The sequence below is a fragment of the Gallus gallus genome, chromosome Z (genome assembly GCF_016699485.2).
Source record: "Gallus gallus isolate bGalGal1 chromosome Z, bGalGal1.mat.broiler.GRCg7b, whole genome shotgun sequence".
Classification (NCBI taxonomy): Eukaryota; Metazoa; Chordata; class Aves; order Galliformes; family Phasianidae; genus Gallus; species Gallus gallus.
In genome coordinates this window covers 12,840,074-12,866,398 of record NC_052572.1, presented here as the reverse complement: position 1 = coordinate 12,866,398, position 26,325 = coordinate 12,840,074, and the positions used below count along the sequence as shown (strand labels likewise).

General features: G+C 38.5%; 1 protein-coding gene across 13 annotated transcripts in view; it reads left to right on the top strand.

Annotated features, from left to right (window-relative positions):
• Positions 1-26,325, top strand: part of FYB1 (FYN binding protein 1) — a 62,884-nt gene that overhangs the window by 17,484 nt on the left and 19,075 nt on the right. For all 13 annotated transcript variants that reach the window (NM_001031451.2, NM_001397226.1, XM_015277344.4 and 10 more), the window contains 5 exons: positions 2,825-3,974; positions 22,163-22,316; positions 23,746-23,804; positions 24,904-24,923; positions 25,723-25,769. In NM_001031451.2, coding sequence (NP_001026622.2) covers positions 2,852-3,974; positions 22,163-22,316; positions 23,746-23,804; positions 24,904-24,923; positions 25,723-25,769 — 1,403 coding nt within the window. In that variant the 5' untranslated portion in view covers positions 2,825-2,851. The remainder of the gene's footprint in view (positions 1-2,824; positions 3,975-22,162; positions 22,317-23,745; positions 23,805-24,903; positions 24,924-25,722; positions 25,770-26,325) is intronic.

Genomic DNA, 26,325 nt, shown 5'->3' with positions numbered 1-26,325 from the left:
TTACTGTGTACCTTGTGCTGCTTCGAGTTCAGTTCAGACAGTGAAAGCTTAGAAATACTTTGTACTGAGTCTCCTAAGAGAATGCAAACAGAAAGTTCTTTACCTAAGTACTTCTTGCATGAGACTCCTCTATCTAACATGCACATTGCACTTCGGGTAGGAAAGATGGGGTAAACTTAATCCAATTTCACAATCTTTTCAAGTTCCTGTTTCATTAAGTACAGCATATTGTATGTGTTAATGGAAAAGGTAACTGCTGTCACTTCTGGGAAGAGAAATGCAGAAACAGCAGAGATCACCAATAAAAAATTCTCTTTATCCTTGTTCTCCATCTGTCTACCTGAACAGTTAGACTGCAGCTTAGAATCCTCAATATGGCTCCTGTTATAAGTTTATTAAATCAGAAAATGATTATATACATTGCAGAGAAGCAGAAAGATTTCTCATTTTCTTACTCTCCTTTGATTCTTAGAGTGCTACCCTCACTTCTTAGCCCACCGTGAGTGAGAGAGGTTATGCCGCTGATTGTAAGGCCCTCTACATCTCCAGGAGCTCGTCTTCTTATAAGCTTGTACATCTGTTTGACAAAGATGAGGCTTGAAATCTATTCACAGTACCAGGAAGACATTTTTTAAAACAAATCCATTGATGTCAGTAGTCCTTACAGAAAACAAACAGTCCAAACAGAGCAGTAGTAGATTGTTTAATGCCTTTGAGAGCCTGTTATGAATGTAATTGATCTTGTTATTTCCACGATATAGAAAAGTTCTCAGAAACTGCACATCACAACAAGAAAACTTTCTTGAAAGCCACGTTTCCAGCTTCTGAATGGTTTACATGCTGAATGTCTCTTATCCCAAACATTCACATCACTGTAGCTTAGTATAGAACGCTTTCCTTAATTACAGATGGAAGGAACTGCAGAAGAATCAATTTATTCCTATGGCTTTCAAAAGAAATAAGCTTCTGAGACAGCCAAGCTACTGATCGTCATTTACAAGTTCTGAATACTTAAAACACTGTATTTCTGATGGTTTAGATTCTGCTACGGAAGTTAAAAAACAAAGAAACAAAGAAAAAAAAAGCGTTAGTCCTGATTCAAGAGACATCACAGCCAGAAGTTTTTGTTATTCTTTCTCGCACTGAAATTAGCCTAATTTTCTCATTATGTGGGTAAAATCAGTGCTTTGTGAGGTTTTATGGGAGAAATCTTGAATGATTAGTGATATACATGTATGTATCTATGCAGTGTAACTGCGTGCGTGTCTGAGCGTATGTATAGCAACCAGTGGTAGATAGCTTAAGGCTGATAATCTCCATAGTATATGTGCACTTCCTCCCTTTCCTACAAGAGAAAAAGAGATAATTGAGTACTCTGGGGATAGGTTTCATACTGTTTTGGCTGCTATTTTTTTAAAGTAGCTCTGCAGTACAATGCAGTTTGGAAAGACTGAATTTCTTGATGATATTGAAAGACTGGGAAAGTTAACTTTATGTTGCAGAAGTCGCAAGTGAAACTACTCCAACATATCAGGAAATACATAACATGATAAAACCAAACAGAAGGCAAAAGGAGTAGACAACCACAGTTCAGAACATCTTGTTAATGAAGTTAAAAAATTACTGAACGCTCATTGAAACCGTACTGGATGAAGACACAGTTCATTTGTTGATCTTATTCTAAAATATTTTCTCAGATCATTACATACTGTACTGGATAGTGATAATCTTTGTTTCCAAACAAAGGATTTAGAGCAGTTCCTAGCTGTAACATCCCTGCTTCATAATGTTAGTTTTACATTTTGACCTTCCTGCATAAAATGGATCTCACTTAGTACAAGCTATGAATCAGTTCTGACACACTGTCTGCTGGCAAAGGAGCAGCCCCTGCTGCTGGTAACAACTATAACACAAGAGTGGACCCAGGCCATAGTGGTGTGTGACCACCTCACTTCCCTTTGCTCAGATCTTTCATTGCTCTGTGTAACAACTGCGCTGAATCAAAGTGTATTCAGCTTTTGTTCTCAGTTCATGTTGAAGGCTGATCCTGAAAGGTCTTAAATAGAGATGAACAATCAAAACATTTTCTAATGAAGCTGAGTTTTACCCACTTTGAACTATTCGTCTTTTTCCTTTTCTCTTTCTTACAGTATTTTTGCTTACTGATTGTCATTTCTTCCCATTTTACTCCAGATATATTTTCACTTTCAGTCCACCTATGTACAGTGTTTATCAGATACAAAATGGAGAACAGAAACAAGGACAACGCAGGGGAAGGTGGAGAGCAGTAGGGAAGCAAATTGCTGAGAAGGGAAAGAAAATCTGACACACGATCCCTCCAAAACAGAAGACTTTCTGTTTATGCAACTTTCAGTTCTCCAAAGATCTGATATGAATAACACTATTCTGATCTATTGTCCAGGTTCCAGTATATTCTATGCTTCTAAGCATAGGATACTCATATCTTTAGGAATACTTTAATTTTGAAGTTGTGGATATCTTCATGTAAATATATACCAGTTGTTTACTTCCTAGTTCCAGAAATAATCAGAAATCATGCTACAAACAAAAGGAGCTGAATGACCGATGTCTGAATGCAGAACCTGTAGTGAAAAATGTAAAAGATTATATAACCACAGCAAGGACACAACAAAGTGCTTAGCTTTTCTAACCCTACAGGAAGATATGCTACAATATCTCCACAGCCAATCAGCAGTACTACAAGCCTCAGACCAGGAAATTCTTTAAAGTACAGTATGTGTGAACATTTCAACTGACACTTTCTCATTGTGTCTTTTTCTTTGTTATTTCTCTATGCCCATAGGATGGAAAGGCAGATGTGAAGTCACTCATGGCGAAGTTTAACGGGGGTAACAGCCCCTCAGAGGATGTTTCTGGTAACATTCGACTCTCTAAAGTCACAGGACAACCAACCCATTCAGGATTACAAACAAGGAAAGCAGTATTCGAGAAATTTGCAAGTCAAGGAAATGCAGCTTCTCCTTCAGGACCCAGTGTTTCTCAAAAACCTGCTCATCCTAAGCCTCCTCTAGCAGTCAAGCCTTCAACTGAAGATAAGACAGAGAAGGATCCAAAGCCCCCATATTTGAAACCAGTGGGGCAAAGGTTTGGGGTTCAACTTCAGGCAACTAATAGGGAAAGTGATGGAAAAGCTGGATACACTAAAACCCTTACCAAAAGCAGTGACTTGGCAAAAGAAGAGCCGAAGTCTCTGTATCCAAAACTTGCAGGGAACAAGCTTCATAACTCAGCTCCTCAAGAGAAGGAAAAAAGGCCTCTGGGAACAAAGCCAAATTTTAATTCTGAAGCACAAGAGAGTGAAGAAAAAACATCATTTTCAAAAGTAGCTGGAGCTAAGGAAAAGTTCATGTCTGCAACACAAGAAAATGATCCCAAGCCTTCTTCCTCCAAACCAGCTCTTGCACAGAAGCCTTCTCTAAACCATGCAGCTCCCCACAATGAAGACACCTCAAGTAAAAATGTTTTCCCACATAAAGGTCTAGCAGGCCCTAGACCAAATATGCATTCATTTAAAGCAACAAAGGAAACGGATGAAAATAGTAACTGCGCTGCAGAAACTGCAGGCAGTCATTTTTCTAACATGGCTCTGAAACCCACTGGCCACTGGTCCAGCGCATCTCAAGGCACTCCTAGAAATGCAGAGGAAAAGACTGAAGAAAAGGGAGTGAGTGCCACCAGGAATATCTTTCTGAACAAAATCATCCAGGAAGAATCTGGTTCATCTCCTCCCAAGTTCCATAAAACAAGCACAGCATTTGCTGCAGGAAGGTCATTGGGTGGGTCAGAAGAGAAGGATGACCGGGACAGGAGCTCGGGAGCCCCAAAACGGAAGTCTTTGCCCCCACTGTTCAAGCTGGGCCAGCCCCCACAGAAGCCCAGCCGACCACCCAGCGTGGACCTGGAAAGGTTCCAGAAGAGCATCCCAAGAGACAGTGAGTCCTCTCTGTTCTTGCTTTTATTTCTTTTCTACCCATTCAGCACTCAGTTCATTTCAGGTGGAATCCTCTCTTCTGTTCAAAATTAACACAAGACCTGTGCATCAGACAGCCCTTAAGGCCTTAATATATACTTCTACCTCCTCTGAGCAGGACAGAAATTAAAATTATATTCTTTCTCTCTCAGCAACACATAGCGTAGGTGGAATATTTTCTGTATTGGCTTTGTTTTTCAAAACTACGTAGATGTAGCTAAAACTTGTAGCAGTGAGTCTAAGTGCTTTTCACAACAGACATTGAAGTACTGACTTCCTATAAATGAGGCGTTGATGTTCTTCGTTCTGTTCTCAAATGAACTTCCTGAGCACATCTTGATATCTATCTAAGTGATAGTAAACCTGTTGTTACCATACTTTTTTTTTCTTCTTTGACTTTCACAGTGACTGACTAACCACATGATCCTACAAGCCACTGAGTTTTATAGTGTTTAGAATGTTATAATACTGTCTACCTTAGAACACTATGCAAGGTTACAGAATCAACCATTCCCAGATGGAGCTGCATGGATCTCATACCCAGATCGGAATCTAGACCCTATAAACATCCTCTTTGTCTTGTGTTTTCAATTAGATTTGTGTGATTTCAATAGCACAGAAGTTTGTAGCATCTGAGGCTCTGCTTCACTATTTTTATGACAAACCAAGCCTCCAAAATTTCTTACGGTTGAAATCCAGGCACAAATATTAATCGATTTCTGTAAAACTTGAGATTCCTTTGCGTGTGATAATAGAGTCTGTAAATACATTTAAAATACATAGGAGCGTATGCATTTCTGTGAAGAAATGTAATTACCATGACTCTACTCATGCAGAAAGTTCTACTTCAACAAGTTCCTTTCACCACGTAGGACAAGTTGCAAAAAAAAAAAAAAAAAAAAAAAAAAAAAAGCCATATCTGAAAACCTAATTTATCTAAGATGGTGTTTCTTAAAGTTAGACCCAGAAATCTGCTGTCAGCTCCTTGAATGGGGGATCAGTTTTTCAGATGTTCTGCATGTCCTTAATTCTCTTTTAAAACACCTGTTCTTAAAAGTTTTGGGTCAAGGCTTTTTCCCCCAGTGAATTACAGACAGTCCTTGGCAAGGACTAAATCAGCTTTATTCACCTCCATCAGAAGGGGGGATGCCAGTTGCCATGCTTCTATTCCAAGTTACAGGGCAGCTGAGGGGACACTCTCTTTTTTTTTTCTATACTACCAGGTACTGGGATTTATGATCACACAAAAAAACTCTGATTATATTGTTAAAATCAAAGTTTTAAGCTTTATGAGTCCAGGGGATTGCAGTGCATGTGGGAGAATCAAGGACTGAAACAAACAAACAAATACTCTTCTATTAAATTTTGAGGGCTTTTTTTTTTTTCATTTACTTGTTTTTTTGTTGTTTTTTTTTGTTTGTTTGTTTGTTTGCTTGCTTGTTTTTCTTAATGCACCAATACCTACATTGAGTTCAGGAAGTAAAGAATATATTCAGGCCTCACAAATATTTTTTAGCTCAAATCATTTTGTCCAGTTACGTCCTGCTACAAATTGTGTCAGGTAAAACACACAGCTAAATTGTTTCTGACAGTGGGGATCATTTCACATTAACTACATTAGCCTACCTTAAGCATCTCTCTTAGGTTAATTAAACAGATCAAACTTAGACTCTTAAATTTCCAACATGGTAAGTAGGAAAAAGATATGCCCAATTATATGATTCAGCATCTGATGAAGCTGAAAACAGATGCTCTGAAGAAATCCACAACCATCTGGTTAATTCATGTCAGTTACTTGATACAAAATTGTAATTGTGCTTTCTGTGTTTAGAATACAGCATTGGTTGTGTTTTGGCAGTTTTGAATGCACTCAAGACTGGATTTTCTGACACAGACCAATTAAGGGTGTCACGATCAGACGAAAATTATCAGAGTTTATATGAAGACAAAAGGCCACAATAGAGTATGCATGTAGCTATATATTTTATTACTCTTTTTTGCTACCCAAAAATGAGAAGTTTATCAGTAACATAAAATGTACTGTCTTGTCAGCTGTGACTCTGGGCAGCTTGGTCTAATGGCTGGCAGCCCTGCACATGGCAGCGGGGTTGAAACTGGATGATCACTGTGGTCCTTTTCAACCAAGGCCATTCTATGATTCTGTGATGTGATGATTCTTCTATATTCTGGTTTTCCTCTGTCATACGATATTTAAGGAAATGTTCTCTCCATTACCAGGGCCGGGTCCTGAAATGGTATAAATTTGTGTCTCTTTAAAAAAAAATATGTCAATTCACAACAGTTTGAACAACCATCCCTTCAGCACAGCATTGTTAAGCATTACTGTCCTTATTTCATTGTCCAGAAAAGTTTCAAAGTGAAAAAGCAGCATTTTCAGCAACGCATGCCTGCAAATGTTTTGATTAAACAAAAGCAATGTGAGCTTTGATAGCTAAAACTTTGAGAAATCCTGACCAAGGGTGAAAGATGAAAATTGTAAATGATTTTAAAAAATAATAATAATTTTCAATTTTACTTCTAACCAATTAATGGAGAAAATATCCTGTTTGTTTATTTATCTATTTTCTAGTTTCCCATGCAATGAGAGTGACACTGTGTTGGGTTTTTTTCATTCTTTTTCTTAAATTGAAAGTTAGAAATATTATTCTAAGTGTTTCAAATTAATTGCTCACATAAACAAGGCTATGAAGATAATATCAGATCTTCTGCTAGAAGGAGAATCTCCACTTGTCACTCGCCAGTAGGAGTACAGCTATTGGCTGGCATAAACTGCACTGGTTACAGGGTCAAAAGATGGAGTTGACCAGTGTGGTGGTACAGGTTGCACTCCAGATGCATTACAAATCATGAACCCAACTACGTAGAACTGAGGGATCAGCCATAGCCTTCTCTATTTCACACTCTGGACCAGATCAAGAGTGAAAGATTTAGATATGATATAAATACAAATCTGTTCATACTGACCTCGAACTTCGGCCCTCCCCTGAAGAGCTGACATGTGGACTTTGATGTTATGTTTGGCTTTTATTAATGCAGGTCATTTCTTTGTGACCAGAATAGTAGAATAGATAGACTATGCAGAATACTTTTGGTGGAGAGACCCAGTGTTCTAGAATAAATCCTGAACAAACTACTTTTCAGTTTGACGGTTATTAATTTCTGCTGGGTTTCTTGGAAACTTAAATGATAAAACCTACCTGCTTTGGAGAGGCAGTTAAACCAAACTGCTTTTTCTTATTTTCATTTTCTTTTTTCTTTTAACTGTCATTTCAGGACTGGAAAGCACTAACTCTTTCTGCTCATTACTTTTTCCTGGCAAAGTGCAGCTTTGCCAAATTTGCTTTATTCTCTGCTGTGATTTACAGGCTGAGCAAAAAAGAGAGATAGAGGAGCAAATGGAGAAGGCTTTCCCGTTCATCAGGGTGGATTTCTGAGATCTAACCTTTTGGTGTGTTGCTGGTTTTTTTTCTTTTTTCTTTTTCTTTTTCTTTTTTTTTATCTGTAGTAGGGCAAAACTTAAGCTTTATAAAGTTTATAACTTAAGCTTTTTAAAGTTTAAGCTTAAGCTTCATACATGGCAACTGTTTAAGATGTGTTAGGGACAACTGCCTGGGGTGCAAAAAACCTTGTATTTCCTGACTGAATCCAGGATTTTGAACTTGGCTTTCTCAAAAGCATCAGTTCACACCTTTTTCTTCTTTCTTTCTTTCTTTCTTTCTTTCTTTCTTTCTTTCTTTCTTTCTTTCTTTCTTTCTTTCTTTCTTTCTTTCTTTCTTTCTTTCTTTCTTTCTTTCTTTCTTTCTTTCTTCTTTCTTTCTTTCTTTTTTTCAGTCATTTGACTGCTATTCTTTCCCATGAAAGCATGAAAGCAACCATACTGTTGTTTTTTTTTTTTCATAATACAGTATTAATTGGGCACAAAGTAACTTTATATACAAGGCTGAAATACTCACCTCAGATATAGTAGTTCTTATCCACATGTAAGCGAAGGATTTAGACTGCCCACCACTCCTGCATGAATGTTATGGGTTGCATAGCTATTGATTAGAAATTTTCATCTCATGCTGACAACACCCCTGCAGATACAAGTGCACTGCTGAGGCAAATTTGTTACTATTATCCACTGAAGATAGGTTTCAAAATATTCCAGTCTGGGCCTGTGAATACGTGGTACTCTGGTACAAATGTCAGCTTCTCTCTGGTGACAGTGATAGAGCTCAAAGGAATGGCATGGAGCTGCACCACGGGAGGGTCAGAGGGGTATTAGGAAAAGGCTCTGCACCAGAGGGTGGTGGGCATGAAACAGGCTGCCCAGGGCAGCAGGCACAGCCCCAAGCTGCTGAAGTTCAAGGGGCATTTGGACGACACTCTCAATCATAGAGTTTGATATTTGGGTACTCCTATGAGGGGCCAGGAGTTCATTTCAGTGATCTTGCAAGTCCCTTCCAGCTCAGAATCATAGAATTATGATTCCAAATTTCTGTGTCACGCCCCACTAAACCAATTTTCTTGAGCTAACCTCAGCTTGGAATCAGTGGGATGCATGTGCTTTCTACATTCAGAAAATAATACACACATTAATGTTTAAAAACAAACATCCAAAGTTCAAACAGGGCTTTTTTAGAAAAAAAATAAAGAAGAGAAACAAAGGCATTTTGCTGACATCTCTCCATGTGAGGCCACAGCACACTGCTGCTTTCAGAGAACTGCACCTGGGCTGACTTCAGTGGGTTCCTGTCAGAGCAGATGGCCACCCACATGAAGTCCTCAGTGCTCTGAATTCTGCTAGGGAAAAGGCTTCGAGCGGTGGTGGGAGAAATGAAAGGAAACTCTGCTGAATCAAGAAGATAATACATGCAAGAAAACTCATAATTTGGATAAAGGTAGTGTTGCTGTCCCCACTAGGGCTCTGCTCTACAACATGTTGCATAACCACTCAGTGACACAGCTGTTTGTGTTGGATAAAGCGACCAGTGATAATGGCGGAATTAAAAGTAGAGGTGCAAAGTGTGTTGTCTAAGACAGCACAACACTTTGCAAAGTGACAAGCACTACACCCACCAAAATAACATTTTAACCATCTTTGTAGAGCCCCTTAAAGCCAGCTAATTGTTGCCCTTATAAGATAGCAAAATGAAACGACAGCTTCCAAAGTTACAAAGAAAAGGGGATTTTTTTAATCACAGGAAGTCACTATGGTTTACAGCAGAATCAAGACTTAAAATGTCACTGGAGGTTTTCTTTCTTCAGCATTCAACTGGATAGTTACAAAACAGCTCAGTCATAAGGTGTAAGGGGATAAAATGAATTATAATTGAGGCAATTAATCTGTTTAGATGGAAGTAAAACAAGGCAATAGTATCAAATAACATAACTTTGCTAGATCTGCTTGAAAGTGCTACAAAATCTGGACTAGCATATAACTTATAAACTAAGTTAATAACTCTTCAGCTTTCCTTTAAGGATGTTCCTCTCTTGCTGTCTCTGTACATATGAGAACCTAAAGGATTCCTCCTTCAGCAAAATTAAACTGAAATATTTAAGATGGCTAAGAAACAGAAGAATCAATTTTTGAAGTTCCTAGAACTGAAGAAAGATGCTTGGCTAGAATACATTCAAAGCCATAAGTTTGTGATGCAAACCAGACCACAGTGTATGAAAACCCACACAATATATGTAATTTTGTGCAAGTGCAGTGTCATCACTTGAGTGCATCTGACCCCAAGGCAGTTTTATCACTGACATCATTGTTGTAAGGTCTCTTTCAAAGAAAGATTTTACTTCCTTTGTAATTTCAATTCCTCTGACCATCTTTCATTAGCTCAAACAGGCAGTTCCAACCAACCAGTTGAATTGATTTTCCCTCAGTCCTTCTGCTCTTCTCTTCATTCTCCAGCTCTAATTAAATCCATCACAATTACAGAATATTAAGTTGAAAATTTTGAGTAAACAAACAAAGAGCAAGCACGTGTTTTCTGTCTGCTTCCATCAGAGAAAATATTTTGTATTCTTTTTAGAGCCTCCACATCAAAGAAGAATATTAATACTATGGAAAAATCCTGTTACTGAAGTTTTAGAAGTGTTGCTTTTAATTGCTTAAGGCTTCCCCCGAAGTTCTGATTGCCTTTATCAGTTAAAAAATAAATAAATAAACTGTGCAATTTTAAAATGAACATAACCACTCTGATTGAAATATGAATACAAGTTACTGATCTACCTAAAAAAATAGTTTATATAATAGGCACATTCATAGATCTTCTCTGAAAAATTTTCATTTTTGTTTGTAAGACCTTATGTGCTATACTTGTTCCCTTTTATATATATGATCAGACTGTTGTAAAATTAACAGCAAAATGTGGACTGTCTACATCCTTGTATGAATGACAAGCACACAAATGTATCTTTCTCCTGTATGTATTTTCAGCACATACGAATTCAAGAGTCATTCCTGCAGCTGACTAAGCCAAATCCCATTAAGCTGAGTATTCAGTATCTAAGATGTGTAATTTAAGTTTCTGAAGATAAGATGCACCTATTTATTCTGTTGAAGAAACCTAAATGATCACTTACTAGCAATTCCAAAATGATATCAACAGAGTAATTGAAATTGATTTGAGGTCATTTCTGGTTTGAATTGGAGTATATTCCCAATACGTTCTTTGAATTAGTCTGGAAATTGCAAAGAACTGAATGAAAGACATGATGTGTTACGCTATTTTACAATCCAGTGTTCATCCTAAAGTGGGGTCAGTGCTGGATGAAAACAACAAAATGCCTTTGGGATTATTCTGCATACAAAAAAAAAAAACCTTTGTGGAGGAGTATTGAGAGCACTACTTACAAAGGAAAACTTATAAGGTAAAAAGAAAAAAACGGTTGTGAATTTATTATGAAAGTTGACAGAGGGAATGAAAAGTGCTAGACAGAAAAACAGTGAAACTGATTCAACTGAATAATTTTCTCTAAGTTTTCTTTTTTCAGTCTTTGGTATCTTGTTCTTTCCTAGGCTGTATGGTTCACATAGTGAAGCACTTTTGATGAACTTTCATCATTTGGTTGAATACACAAACAACTTTGCTGTAACAAAGACACATGTATTCCAAAACCTGGTTGTATCCCAGATAACAATGAGAATACAAACTACATTAACAATTTTAACTGAGAGCTCAAGACAAATGATAAGAACTAGCTGAAAATTTCCCCATTATTAAGTTCATACGTGATTTGTTTTACAATTAATTGTAACAGTGAGGGGTACTCAGAGTATCTCATTAATTTACAGGTAATTTCATGGTAAAGTTGGAAATAATTATACTTTTTTTTCCAGATATACAAAAATATGTGTGTAGTCATGAAGTTTTATACACAGAATCATAGAATCATAGAACCACCAATGCTGGAAAAGACCTCCAGGATCATCTAACCAAACCATCCACCTATCACCAATATTTTTCACTATATCAAGTCAATCATAACAACATCTAAACATTTCTTGAACTCTTCCAGGGATGGTGACTCCACCACCTCTTTGAGCAGCCTGTTCCAGTGCCTGACCACTCTTTTGGAGAAGAAATTTCTCCTGATGTCCAAACTGAATCTCTTCTGGCACAACTTGAGGCCATTCCCTGTAATCCTATTGCTTGTGACATGGGAGAAAAGGCTGACCCCCACCTTGCTACAACCTCCCTTCTGGTAGCTGTAAAGAGCAATAAGGTCCCCCCTGAGCCTCCTCTTCTCCAGGCTAAACAATCCCAGCTCCCTCAGCCACTCCTCCTAAGATTTGTACTCCAGACCCCTCACCAGCTTTGCTGCCTTTCTGTGGACACACTCCAGGGCCTCGATGTCTTTCTTCTGTTGAGGGGCCCAAAACTGAACACAATGCTCAAAGTGCATCCTCACTAAGACAGAGTACAGACAGATGATCACTTCATTAATCCTGCTTGCTACAGTATTTCTAATAAAAGCTAGGATGCCATTGGTATTTTCGGCCACTTGGGCACACTGCTGGCTCATGTTCAGCCAAGCTGATCAACATGTTGATCATAAGATCATCTTGAAGCCTGAAGTTCTCACTTTTAGCTAGATTCAAACAACTCCTCTGTGTTTGGCTTACAAAAATGCATTTACTTCTTATACTTTTGAAGTCTGACATAGTTTCTCTTTGAGCTGGGATGTCTTAATTTCTCCTAATTGTTTTTATAATATAACCCTGGTGGTTCACATATATAAAACTGTACACTATTGTATATTCTGTTCTATCTTGTCATTTCCTAGACCTATTTTGGTTCACATAAAGAAACACTTTAGATGAACCTTCATTATTTGATTGTATTATACAAGTCATAGTGCACAAGTTAATAATGATATTATAGAAGCAATTTGATTTTCTGCACTGCTGAACACTCCTGAGTTTTTAATAAAGTTTTCCAAAACAACTTTCCCAGCCTTCCCAGAAGAAGAAGAAATACTTCTCCTGTAGATGACACAGGCCTGATTACCATCATTTGTCTATTTTTGGACTCCTCACTGGGAGAGCAGAGGTTTCATATGCTTTTCCACAATCCTGTTTCTTAAAAAAAAAAAAAAAAAAAAAGAGGAAAGGAAAGGAAACATACATAACGTGGGTCAGACTAACAGCAGCTGTACTTGGTACTGGTGAGGCCGCACTCTGGGAACTGTCTTCAGTTTTGAGCTCCTCTCTACAAGGAAGATTGTATGTCCAAAAAAGGATAACAAAGCTGGTGAAAGATTTGAAGCACAAGACTTATGGGAAGCAGCTGCAGGAACTGGCATTGTAACCTTATCACCCTGCAACCACCTGAAAGAGGATTGCAGTGAGGTGGGGGTTGGCCTCTTCTCCCATGTAACTCATGTAAAGACAAGAGGTAATAGCTTTAAGTTGCACCAGGGGAGGTTCAGCTTGGATATTAAGAAAAATTTCTTCCCTGAAAGAGTGGTGGGGTATTGGAGCAGGCTGCCAGGGAAATGGTGGAGTTACCGTCCCTGGAGGTTGTTGAGAAAAGTGTAGATCTGGCCCTGAGTGACAAAGTTTAGGGCTACCACAGGCATGGTTGATGGTTAGACTAGATGATCTTAATGGATTTTCCAACCCCTATGATTCTATGACTCTACAATCCTAGAATTCAATGATAATAGGATTTGAGGAAGATTAATTTATTGTTAACGTAGAGTATGATTGTGAGAAAAAAAAACAACAACAACAAAAACAACAAACAAAAACACCTTTCCCAACCCCCTTTCTTCCCAGGCTCAATTTCACTCCTGACTTCATCATATCTTCCCTACACCAAGCAGTGTTGGGGATGAGGAATGGGGGCTATTGACAGTCTGTAATGCTTTGTTACTGCCGCTCCCTCATGGTCACTCCTACTCAGTACCTGGAGCACCTCCTGCCCTCCTGCACTAACCTTGGTGCCAGAAGGGCTGCTTCTCACCTTTTTCTCAGTCCTCTCTTTCACTGCTGCTGCACGATGCTTTTTGGTTTTTTTTTCCTTTTCTTAAATACATTATCACAGAGGTGACACAAGTGGTGTTGGTGGGCTCAGCTTTAGCCAGTTGTGGGTCCATTTTTGAAATGGCTGGAATAGATCCCAGCCTCTTCTCACAGAGGACACCACTGCACTCTCTTCACCCAGCACCACCTAAGCCATGCTACATAAACACAGTACAAAGCTTTATTCATATTATTTCATATTTATCCTTCTAAAGACATGCACAGATCTTTTTAACCTGGAATGTCAATTTTTACTAGAAAGCAATAAGCATTTTCTTTTTATTAAATATACTCTCAAGGGCACACGCACACACACACACAGAAGAGTTGTGAAATGTTCATAGAAAAATCAAGACTACACTGAATGCTTAGATTTTCCATTCTTATAGAATACCTTGAAATTTTACTTGAAAAGTCAAGATAATGTTTTTTCTCAATTTCCAGAAAAAGAAAAAGATCTTGTAGGATTGAATCAAGTGTAGAAGAATACAGCTATCTTCATTAAACACAATTATATACAGCCTTCCCATAAAATTGCAATGAAAAATTTTTATATAGCTTCTATTCTGAAAGACAGTAAGTTCTCATGCTTCAAGTCTTCCATTTATGATTTGAGATATTTTTGAAAGATCATTTTCACCAACTTCTTTATATCTAGTTTCTGAAAATAATTTAGTTCTTTTAGTTAGCCGAATACTTCTTATAGGAAACAGCTAGTTATTCTTGAATGCTTTGATATTAATTATTAAATACTAAAGTAACTATTCAGTACTGATAGAAAGGAAAATGTAATTTAAATATAAAGATCTTAGGAAGCTTTTTAAGCAGCATACTGACAATTTTATCCTAAAGAATTTGTTTTATCAATGAACATATTTGAAATGATCAGTTTCCTCCTGAAACTGAGCCTTCCTGAAATTTTAAATTTGGAATAATGATGTTCCTTGTTTGCAGATCTGGAAGAAAAATGAGCAAAAATCGCCTGATTTGAATGCAAGATTTTGTAGTGTGGGAATTTTTTATGCAACTGACGTTTCCTATATACTATCAGTGTTTGCACTTCTATGGTTACTTTTTAAATAGAACTATACACCCTGCATGATGTCATTGTTTTCTACATTGAACAAGTCAAAGAAATTGTCAAGCTCTTCATTAGTTTGTTTAATTAATTTTAAACTACTATCTTGCATATACTCCATCTCCGAGTACTTCAAACTTCTTTTTTTCTCCTGCGTACATTTTTCCTGTACAATATAAAAATAATTGGCTCAGGTTTATAAATATTTCACATTAAAAATAATAATAAACATCACTAAGGTTTTTTCATCAAACAACTGAAAGTTTTTACCTATAGTTCAAAGGGGAATTAATATTGGTTCCCCTTTAGATAAGGATATGTTTCTGCATATGATTTACACATCAGTTGTTTGAAATCACTTCCCTCATGCCGGTCAGCTCTGCCCAAAGTATTCTGAATATCCAATCTCATATTTAGCCACCATACAGCTCAATCCTGAAAGCTTTTACACAACAGTACTTCTGGTGAAGTCTGCAGGTTTTCTTTTGTGGGTAAGACTGATTGCATGTTTAATGTTTTTCAGATATCAACCTCATTTGTAGATTTTTCTGGTGTTCTTTTACCCCTCGTCCGTTTGTTTCTACAGTCTCATGTAGAATGGGATATACTGTCTGCAAGGTATGAAATCTGTGGTCTCTATGTCATCTTGAGAATGTGAGACATTGAAGTACCACTTAACCAAAGAAAATATTTCCCGATTTAGATCAGTGAGATGTTCTACTTGGAAAAGAGAGACAAATTTTCTATCTATATCTGCTCAGATCCTGTTTTCCATGAAGTATGAGCAAATATCAGTAATGTTCTTTTTTAAAACAGAAGGAGCTAGCGGAGCTAAGTCTTCATTTTCCTCATCTCCCTCCTCCAAAAGTTCCCTTCTGTGGGAGGCAACTTCCTCTGAATAATACTGAAAAAGCACCATTACCTTCTAAGATAAAGAACAGTCAGGAGAGCTGAGAAGAAAAGAAGAAAAATAAAGATTGTATTCAAGTATTTCTTAAGGTAGGACCTGGACTCAAGGAGGGCAAAATCAAAACCATTTTGTGGTCTTTGTTTCACAGGCACGAGCAGTGTCTTCTGTAATCTTAATGCCTGTATGGTTACAGCATGTCTGATAACAGCATATCAAAAGCACTGAGTTTCAGAAATCTTGCAAGTGTAGCCTGATTACTTTCAGCAGCTCCAAAGGAGCATAATAATGAAACACGAAATAATGGCTTGTATCTAAATCAATATGCAGGTTAGGGAAGCAGAGCAGAGAACAGCTCTCTGCAAATTATGAATAAAGTAGGAAGTGGGTGATCAGCTGCTGCAAATGTAGGTTCTCAGCAAATTCTCTGTAAAACCCAGAAGCCTTCCCAGATCTTGCATGTAGAAATGGTGACACATTTTGCATTAGAACTGAAAAACAATACCACATTTTCAAAGCAGCTCAAAAGGATTTTATTTTGTAAAATAAATGTTTACTTCAAAATGCAGAACTTTTGACCAGCAGTGTAGCTGCTTAGAAAATCTTAAGTCCTTTTTTTTCATGAAAAAAAAATCATTAAGTTCATTAAGATGTATGACATTCCAGGCATGTATCCTGCAGAATATTTGGGGTCTCCTGACAGTAGGAGATTCTTGTCAGTTTTTCTCTACGTTAACAAATCCAGAAAGGGGTGACTCCTCTTCAGTAGCACACTATATCAGGCATCATAAAGAAAGAGGTCTTTCCATAGACTAAAGAAAGAGGGATGGTCTGTTTTTTAGGATATGAAACAAAGAAACAGCTTTTCCCCTGTGTATGCAAGAAAATTATTTCTTATGGAACAGATTTTCTTTAATGTGTATATTGATACATTTATGGTGAAGTCGATGCGATGAGAGTGAGCTTGAAGTTATCGTGATTTGCACATCCAGTTTCTTTTTTTTTTTTTTTTTTTTTTAGTATGCATTCTTCAATTAGAAATTTCTGGATTGAAGCCTCGATGCTGCGGCCTGATACCTTAACTGTAATACACAATTCTTGCAGTTAAGGTTACAAAGGCCATCATGGTCATGGTCCTGGGCATCCTGCTTCGACCACTCCTGCCTGAGCAGAGGTTGGACCAAATGGCCTCTAGAGGTCCTTTTCACTCTCAGCAGGCATACGTGGTTTCTGCAATCCAGCCAAGGTTGAAGAAAAATATGAATAGCTGAAGCTGTGCAGAATGGGATTGCTTCCTACCTCATGGGCAATTATCAAAACCATTATTTTTCATCATTGCTACTTAATATATTAGTGCCAAGGAATCACAGGTTGAACTGATCATCAGTTTGTACCTTCAATTCATGGGAGCTGAACTGCAGCCGTGAGTGCTTTACAATGCTTATTTTTTTTCTTTGACTGCTTCTGTTCTGCTCAGGCTGACATTTTGACACTGTTCCTCATTTGTTTGCTAGTCTCTCATCCAAGCAATGAAACACCCGGATATTTAGGGGAGCGGATATATAGAGATGTGCCAGTTCAGATTTGTCAGCACTGAAGCCTATATAATAAAACTTGTGAGTCTGAGAAGGACTAGGGAGAACGGGTCCTTGCTGAAGCACTGGTACTCATCAGATTCCTGTTTCATCTCAGCACTGCTTATCGCATTTGTCCTTCCAGTAAGGAATGCAGACATTGCTGGGGTTTCCTCCCAGGTCTGCCAGGTGTTTCTGGTGTCAGTATCTCAGGGCTAAGAAATGCAGCATTTTGAGGCAGTCAGGGATGACTTTTAGTTAGGTGAGAAAAGGTATCTTCCCTTTTCCCTCACCTTAAACTTGTGTGTGACCACACAGAGTATAGGGGTGCCAAGCAATTAGGTTTATCTCTTTATTTTTTGTTTGCATGCTTTTGTTGTTGCTGCTGTTCGTTTTCATTAGTTTCTCTTTGAATTCACACAGTAAAGCATGGGTGTTACTGAGAATTACGATACTCAGGATGATTTTTACTGAAATTATAATGAAGAATAACTGGATGAAAAGCAAAGATGAGTTCTGTCTCTAGATGTTGTTCGCTACTGAAGTTGATTCAGTATTTCTCTTTCACAAGCCAGGAACAGCAAGAGTCAAGGTATATACTTCACATCAAGACAATTTCAGTGTCCTGGATTTCCTGACATACAAATGTTCTGCAGGAATGCAGGTGACCTCTGCCAACTGCACATACAGAAACTGTTAGAAAAGGCTCTCTAAGCCAATAGGAGAATGGTTTACACTGTTCTGTGCCCAGTTCTGCCATGAGTGCTAAAACTCTAAGGATGATTTTAAAAGTTTAGTATCAATCACAATTAGCAACAGTCTTTAATTATTTTTATGGAAAGTTTCTATGGCAAACTTCTCCTAGTTTCTTTACAGATGCACATGATTTGAGGAACTAATTCCATTTCATCCAGTCTTTCATTTCTTTGTCAAGAACTTCTGTTTCTTTATCTGCTTTCTCAGTGCCTCCTGGCATGTGAAAAAGCGAAGAACAGAGAAGAGGCCATTTGGAAGCAGTGTTAGTAATCAAACCTGTCATACAGTGATGGTCCATCACACTGCTTCCTGTGGCAAGAGTGCTTTAGGTACCTGCTCAGCCAGGAGGCAGTTTTGATTTATTCTCTCATACTGACTGTCCAGAGCTGACTTCAGTTCCAGTACCAGCACAGAACCTTTCTGAATCTTCAGAGTACCAAGCCTATGAGACTCAAAAAGAGAGAAGGGGATTAAATTGCTCCAGTTAAAAAATATATATAATCTACTGAAACATCATGATAGCTGTGTCTCTGTAAACCTGTTAACAGCCTTTTTGCACTAAGTGTCGCTTCCCTATATCACTCATCCCATTATTTTCAGTATTAGAATTAAAGCATTTTATACTCACAGCAGTCTCAGTTTGTGTAGGTGTAGGTAATTACACCTCTAAATATGGAGAAGAGTCAGTTCTACAGTTAGAGAACAGAAAAGCTATGTTTCCATTATCATGATGACCATTCAGTTCTTCTAAGATTCAAGCAATGAACATAGATAAAAACAGACATGTTGTTCAATCCTTATAGAGAATCCTTAAAAAGAATTAAAAAGTATTTAATCTAAAATGCATCTGGAGTTCTTTCCTGAGATTTGGAAAATTGGATTTGGCTCTCAAGAGGGTTGAAGGAGTATTATGCACAGGAACTTGAGCATACCTTAGTCCTATAAACTAATCACAGTGAAACAATGCTGTAGGATGATATAGGATCATGGAAAAGTTGATATAGGATTGACAGTTAAAACACAAAAAATTTAGAGTATAATTAATACCAAGTAACATCGCTTTTATGAAAACAGTCTTTCTGCCTTCATTCTTTGATTAGAATCTACTTGAAAGGATCCAGCTGCAGAGAAACACTTAAACAGTCAGCACTATTAATCTTCATGAGGGACTTTGGAGAAATAAGGGATTATAGCTGTTAGTCTCAATGGATAGAGACTCTGATGAGTAAAATGAGAATGAAATTAAAGTTAAATGAAAATTAGGTAGTTCAGTGCTTTGTAAAAAAAAAAAAAATCTAGACGACAGAGAGGATAAACAACTTGGCAGTTGAATAAGGACAATGATGTGACAAAAAGGCCTAATACATAACAATTTTGAGACTAAAACACTAATTTTTTTGAGTTTCACCCTTAAGAAATCTTCATACAATTAGAAAGTTTTGGGGAAAAAAAAAGCTTTTTGCTAACGCTCCTTAGATTGATATTTGGTTTCCTGCAGTTCCAAAACAGGAAAACTAGAAAATGCTTCCTAATATCTAGTGCTGGTCTTTAAGCTCATTACTTCTTGTCTTCTCTACCATGAAAATGGAGAGGGAGGGGATGTTTTTTGTTGTTGTTCTTATTTAAAAAAGAAAGAAAGAAAGAAAGAAAGAAAGAAAGAAAGAAAGAAAGAAAGAAAGAAAGAAAGAAAGAAAGAAAGAAAGAAAGAAAGAAAGAAAGAAAGAAAGAAAGAAAGAAAGAAAGAAGGAAAGAAAGAAAGAAAGAAAGAAAGAAGGAAAGAAAGAAAGAAGGAAAGAAAGAAGGAAAGAAAGAAAGAAAGAAAGAAAGAAAGAAAGAAAGAAAGAAAGAAAGAAAGAAAGAAAGAAAGAAAGAAAGAAAGAAAGAAAGAAAGAAAGAAAGAAAGAAAGAAAGAAAGAAAGAAAGAAAGAAAGAAAGAAAGAAAGAAAGAAAGAAAGAAAGAAAGAAAGAAAGAAAGAAAGAAAGAAAGAAAAGAACCGTTTTTCTTTGCCAGAGACTTTTATGTCCTCTTTCTTGTTTTCCTTTGGTCTTGTCATGTTCACCAAGATAACCACAATTTATTCAGGGTCTCCAGGAATTCATGTTTTCAAGATCTCTAATCGTTCTCTCTGTTCTTCCTTGGGCTCTCTCCAGCTGGCACACATTATCACTGCTGCAGTCTCTTCAGTACTAAGAGAAAGCATTATTTCACATTGTTCTGGGGCTAGGCTTTTGAAGAAAACTGCACATTTGGCATTAAAGTTCTATGATCTCACGCATTTTAATCTCATCAAATTTACTTTTGTTTATATGTATGTTCAGGTGTTGCTTCAAGGAACCATGAGTTATTGACTCTACTTGGCAAGGGAGCCTGGGTCAGGCTGTCCTAACCTGGGCTTTTTTAAGGTTTGTGATTCTTGCCAGTATATTGTCATTGCAGTGCACTCTCATGGGAAGAAGGAGAGACTGCACAAGTCCAAGGAGGATAATTTTTTTTGAGAACTGTTAACATGCAGAAGCCATGTTTAGCTTATCTAAACTCACAGCAGTTGTAGACTAGGAGGTTACTGGGAAGAAGTACCGTTCATACACACGTGTAGCTCTGAGCAGCAAATGGCTGGCCAGCATTGTAGATGGGGTGCATGACAAATTCAGTTTGTTCTGGTATTTGGTACCAGAAACAGGTAAAATAAACCTAGTATAGCAACTTCCCTGCCACATTCATATCTGCTAATGTAAGGAGATAAGAATAACTCTTGATCCTGTTTTCTGCCCCCAACAATGATCTGGAGAAATGAGGCACGGAACATTTGTATTGTCCAGTGTTTTATTGTGTAAAACAGTAGGCTTCTGGCTCCTCTGGAATTCCTCTGGTTACCCAGCGAGGTTGTGGATGCCTCATCCCTGGAGGCGTTCAAGGCCAGTCTGGATGTGGCTCTGGGCAGCCTGGTCTGGTGCAACCCTGCACATAGCAAGGGGGTTGAAACTGGATGATCATTGTGGTCCTTTTCAACCCAGGCCATTTTATGATTCTATGATTCCTCATTCTGTCTCGTGATATTGTTAAAATGACATCATCCCAAAAGAGATAGGTAATGGGATTCTTAACTTTTTTTTTTTTTTTTTTTTTTTTTTTTTTTTTGTGCATGCATTGTGGATAAATTAAACATTCTGCTTCATAAATTTACAAAAAGAGAATCTGTACAGGAGCTTTTTCCATTGAATTTCAGACTCCCAAACAGCTCAGAAAAGCTCTTTCAGTAGTCTTACTAAGTTTCAGTCTGGATATGAAGCATTACTAAATACTTGTTGCTTTGTGTTTAAGCCATTCATTTTTTTTTTTTTTCCAACACTTTGAAGATTTATTCTGTTCTTGACAAGATTTTCATCTCCACTACACAGGTGTAAACTTGAAGAGAAGCTGCAGAAGACAAAAGGGGTTTTTTTTTTTTTTTTTTTATTGTTGTTGGTTTAACTGAAATGCGAATACCCTTTCTTCTCCTGCTCCTCTCTTTCTTAGATTTTGTTGGACTTTGCTCTATACAGCTGGGAAGAATTCCTTCTGGGTAGCTTTTAATCCACTAATGCTAGTTAAAATGTAATCCTGTGCTTAACATCATGGCATCCAGGCAGTGATTTTGTTTGAATGTGTGTGAGTAACTTCTCTGAATGTGAACTCTCAAAGCAATAGTTAAGATGGTTTTAGTTGCAGCCTGTATGTGGAGCACACATTCAGTGCCGTACACAGTGCAGTCTACTCATATAATTATGGCTTCTGTGTTTCTCCTGCACCGCATCATCTTGTTTTTAAGACTACACCTGTTTGTTGAGGGTGTAGCTTCCCAAATTATATCTTTTCTAGTATGAGCCTGCCAGTGTGAAAAACTAGGTCCAATCTTCTACAGCTGACATTACCAATCTACCTGAAGGTGTACAGAGACCTGTGCAGCTTCTAATCAATACCAAAAAGTCTTTTCGATTCTCATCCCTTGCCTTTAAACTTTGTTTTTGAGCAAGGAAAACTCCAGCAAGACTGCATTACTGCTTCTGTGACACTGATCATTGCAGGGAAATTGTAGAATAAATGATAATTTGAGAGCACAACAGCTTATACACTGGACAAACTCATGTTTTAGTATCTCATTCATGTGTTCACAAAAACATGTTCAAGGACTGCTGTAGGCATTACATTCTTCTAAGCAGAACTTGAGGTTTCCGTTTTCTAAACTTCGTGAGCTGTTTGCTTGGTTAACTTAGTCTGTTCTGTGTTTGTTTGTTTGTTTGTTGTCCGTTTGTTTTTCAGGCCCTAAGAATGAAGGGTTTAAACAGATGGCCCCTTCCCCAGCAGCAGCCTCTGCACCTGCACCACCTCCTCCACCCTCCTCTCACCCATCCCTGCACGCCCCTGCAGCTCCCAGCCTGCCGCCCAGAAATGTCAAGCCCAGCTCTGAAACAACGTAAGTGAGCTTAACATCCGAGGCCTTTCATCTTTCTCCTCTTTCTGCCTATTTGTTCATGTAGTAGCAGCTGAAGACCATCTTCCAGGTTTCTGGGCATTTTGCTTGTCTTACCCTTTCCCTGCCCTGTCTGGAAAAGTTTTCTGTTAGTTTGGATTCTCCATCCATCTAGTTGTTTCCCCCAGATAGTGTTATCTGTAAGAACACTTTCTCTGCCCCGTGGTAAGAGGGTAGGGGAGGAAGCATACAGACACCCTGCTGGGTTTTGTACTCCAAAGAGGTACATTTCGTATGCTTGCAGAAAGTCAGCTGAGTCAATAACTGACGCCTTCCCGTGCATTTTTTCCGGAGGGAAGGAGCCGGGTGGGTCATTCTGTCTTAGCTGACACCCCACCGTGCGAGCGTGAGGAACTGCGCTCGGCGGTCCGTGCGAAACCGCACGACGGAGCGCAGCCTGGCCGCCCGCGATAATATTAGAAGTTACACCTCGGTCTTACTTGGCCCTTCTTCGAAAAGCCGCCGGCTAATCGGGAAACCTACAGCGGCAAAGAGGCGAGAGCGCTTCTTTACGGCGTGCAAGCTGACCGGAAACAAGCTGGGGATACTATCGAGCTCTTCTCCTGACAGCAGCTCGCTTCAAAGAGCAGATGGGGGCATATGCGGGAGCCTGGAGCGCCCGGCAGCGCTTTGGGCTCTGCCTGCGCCCGGGAGCCGCGCTCCGTCCCCCCCTGGCGGCGGCCCCGGTGGGTCGGCGTTTGTTAGGAGTGGTCCCGTTCTCCTCTCCTAGCTCCCGTGACGCCTCTCTGTTGAATGAATACTCGGGTTGATAGTCCTCATTCGACTACTGTAAAGTGTTCAAAAGTTAAAGATCTCTAATGTAATTGCTGGCTAAATTTTCAGTTTCTTACTTCTCTCGGGTTGGCAGCACTTTTAGATCCAGCACCAGAGCCCTTTTACCTGGCCTACCCTTACGCTGTGGTTTCTCCTGTCCCTTGTTTGCACTTGCCATACAAGTCAGGGAGCAATCTGTAGAGCTGTATTTAACGTTGTGCAAAACATCTGGCCTTCTGCTGGTACGCTGTGTGAGAGGCCCTCATCTGCGAGCGTGATCAAGATGACCAACAGACACTCCACTGGGTCAGACCATCTGCCTATTCTATTTCTCTTACCCATTTCCATGGTATCTGAGTGTCTTCAGCTCACTTTCTCCATTCATACTCAGGATCAAGGTGTCCCTATGTGAGAAACCTAATCACAGGAAGAGCAGCTTAGGGAACTGCATGAGTACTTAAGGAACATATAAGGCTCAACAGAGTGCCCTGCCATTCTATAAAGTAACTGAAGAAAGCACCAGAAAAATAGTTACATGAAAATGCAACCATAAAATCATCATTGCAGGTTTCACGTGTTCCCTTCTTCTTACTTGCAGAAACCCAGACACCGAAGAAAATTATGATGACGTTGAATTTCTTTTACAGGGTAGGATGGGTAAGTTTTAATTAGTAGCAGCTATATGAAGCTGTAAGTAAATTGTATTTATAAGAGAAGCAAAAGCATATTGTGAGTGATTCCCATAACTGATTGTGCCAGCACTGCAGTTTTATGAGTGAAGAAGTTTTTCTCATAATAGCTGTTCTACAGTTAATATGACGTACTCTCAGGAACTGCTTTAAATACCTCTCTTCCACTCTCTTCCCCTACTCCCCCTGTTTTTGTTTTGTTGTTGTGTCAAATATACTGGGACTGCAAATTACCAGATTTTAAAATCCAAACCCAAATGAATGCTGTTCTTTCAGAGCTGAAGCTGTGCGCTCTGGTGAAACAGGCATTGTTTTATACTTGATTAAGAAAATAATAATATCTCGATTGTGCTTTTAGTGTTTCTTTCTGATCTGCCTTCTGTAAGAGGTGTTGTACCGTGTACTGTGTTGTACCAGGAGCAGCCAGAGAAGCAAGCAGATTGCAACACAAAGAATTCCAGTCTGCCTTCTGATCTCTCCTCTGGAGGCATCAGTCTGTGCCAGGCACAGTATGCGTCCTTTAGCATGATGGCCATCCGTGCTGTACAGCAGTGTGGGTGCTGGAGCTGCATCTGAGCCCAAGCTCTTTGCTTACCTAACTTACATGTGCAGGGAGAAGGAAACGGTGGATTCAGGTTTCCTTCTCCTGCAGCTCAGGGCAGACACCGGCTTAACAGGAATACCTTTGCACCCCCTATTCAGCTGCAGGGATAGTGCAAGAAAGTTATTTGTGGTCTGCTCAGACTGATTTGTCTTCTTTTTAATGTTGATTTTCTGGTATAAGTAGAGATTTTTGCATAAAAGTTGCATAGGTAAGTTTGCCAGTGTCACTGAAGAATCCTGAAAACAAATTTTTCACTTCTAAAAATGTGGTGAAATATGCTGTTTTTTAACAAACAGCAGATGAAGTAAAGTGTTTATGGCAGGTATGTCTACTTTACGATGTACAAGAGCAATCTGTAAAGCAATCTGTAAAGGTGTAGCAATCTGTAAAGAATTAAGATTAGAGTGAATTGCTTTTGTACAACAAGAAATTAATATCCTGCTTTTTATTTTTGGTTAAACAGGTCCTGGAAATAAAGATGGGGTAAGCGATATCCTCCCTGATAAATTTATCCTTTTTAGTGCAAGTTACTTCCAATTAATTAGAAAATTAGTTGTGGAATGAATCCAGCCATCCTGACTATAAATTGTAGAAGAACTTATGAAAGTCATAAATAAAGCTGTGTAAGCAGAGCAACCTGGAGCTAATTATCAATCTGGCTTGACACCAGTACTTGTTATTCATTTCTTAATGAAAGAAGAGTGGTGGGTTTTTTTTTTTTCCCCCTTAAAGAAAACCTATTTCTTCTGACATTTAATATCGCTGGGCTTTCCCAGAAACAAGGGCCCTGTTCTATTCTAGTAATAAATGACTTGCATCAGTTAAGCACAGGTTTGTCTTGATGTATGCAAGCACCTGGCTGAATTAGGACTAAAACAGGTTCTCGGACCCTAATCTGACTTCCATTTTGATCCCAAGCATTCCAGACTGGGATGTTAGTTACTGCTACTAACTGTGACACTTTCATCATGGCAGTGCAATAATCACTGCAGATAAAGGCTTTCCAGGACTAGGACTGCGATTAAAATACCCACTTTTGGTGAAGCATTATGCTGCTGTGATAGTAACAATCCACGGCTTTATAGCTGTGATACCATATGTACAAAATCAGGAGGAAAAAAAAAAAGAATGGGTCTGAAAATGTGGTAACTAGACTTGAGAAGATCTGAATTTACATCTTGCTGTAAATGTTTTTGTGTAGTCTGTGTGAAGTTCATACAACAGGTGCATTTTCTTCTTTCAAGATGTATCTAATCCATTAAAAATTATTTTTGTCTCACAGGACCAAGGAAGTGATGGAGAGATGTACGAGGACATAAATGATATCAGGTATTAATTTAAAACCCTGTAGCCTATTGTATCTTTATTAGCAAAAGCTTCCTAGAGTAGGTGCTTCATCTTGCACAGTAGTGTGATTCCAGTGCAGTAGCTGCCAAGCACTATTGGATTCATCCATTTCACTCAGAGAAAGACAGATTGTTCACAGGTTATTTCCAACTTATATCTCATATGCCCTCAGGTGGAAAAAAAATCCTTTAATAAAACCATGTGATTCCTGTGAGCTAGGTAACAGAACAGACTGCTTTCTTATCTAATGAACATGTATGAATCATTATGTGGAATTACAGCTTAGGAACAAAAGTAAGGTTAGCCCCCTCAGTATTATGGTCCCACAGAGATCCTTTTGTTGTGGCTGTTCTTGCTTTCTATATAGATGTACATAAATGAATTTGTATGAGTGGCTGGATTTACAACTCTCGTGGCCCAAGACTCCTGGCATTTCTGTAGAGCTGAAGTCAGAGCTCTGGTCACCCTTTAATCCTTCATTTTGAGGAGTGTCTCACCACACTAATGGCTAAATATATGGGATTCATTGTATGCCAGG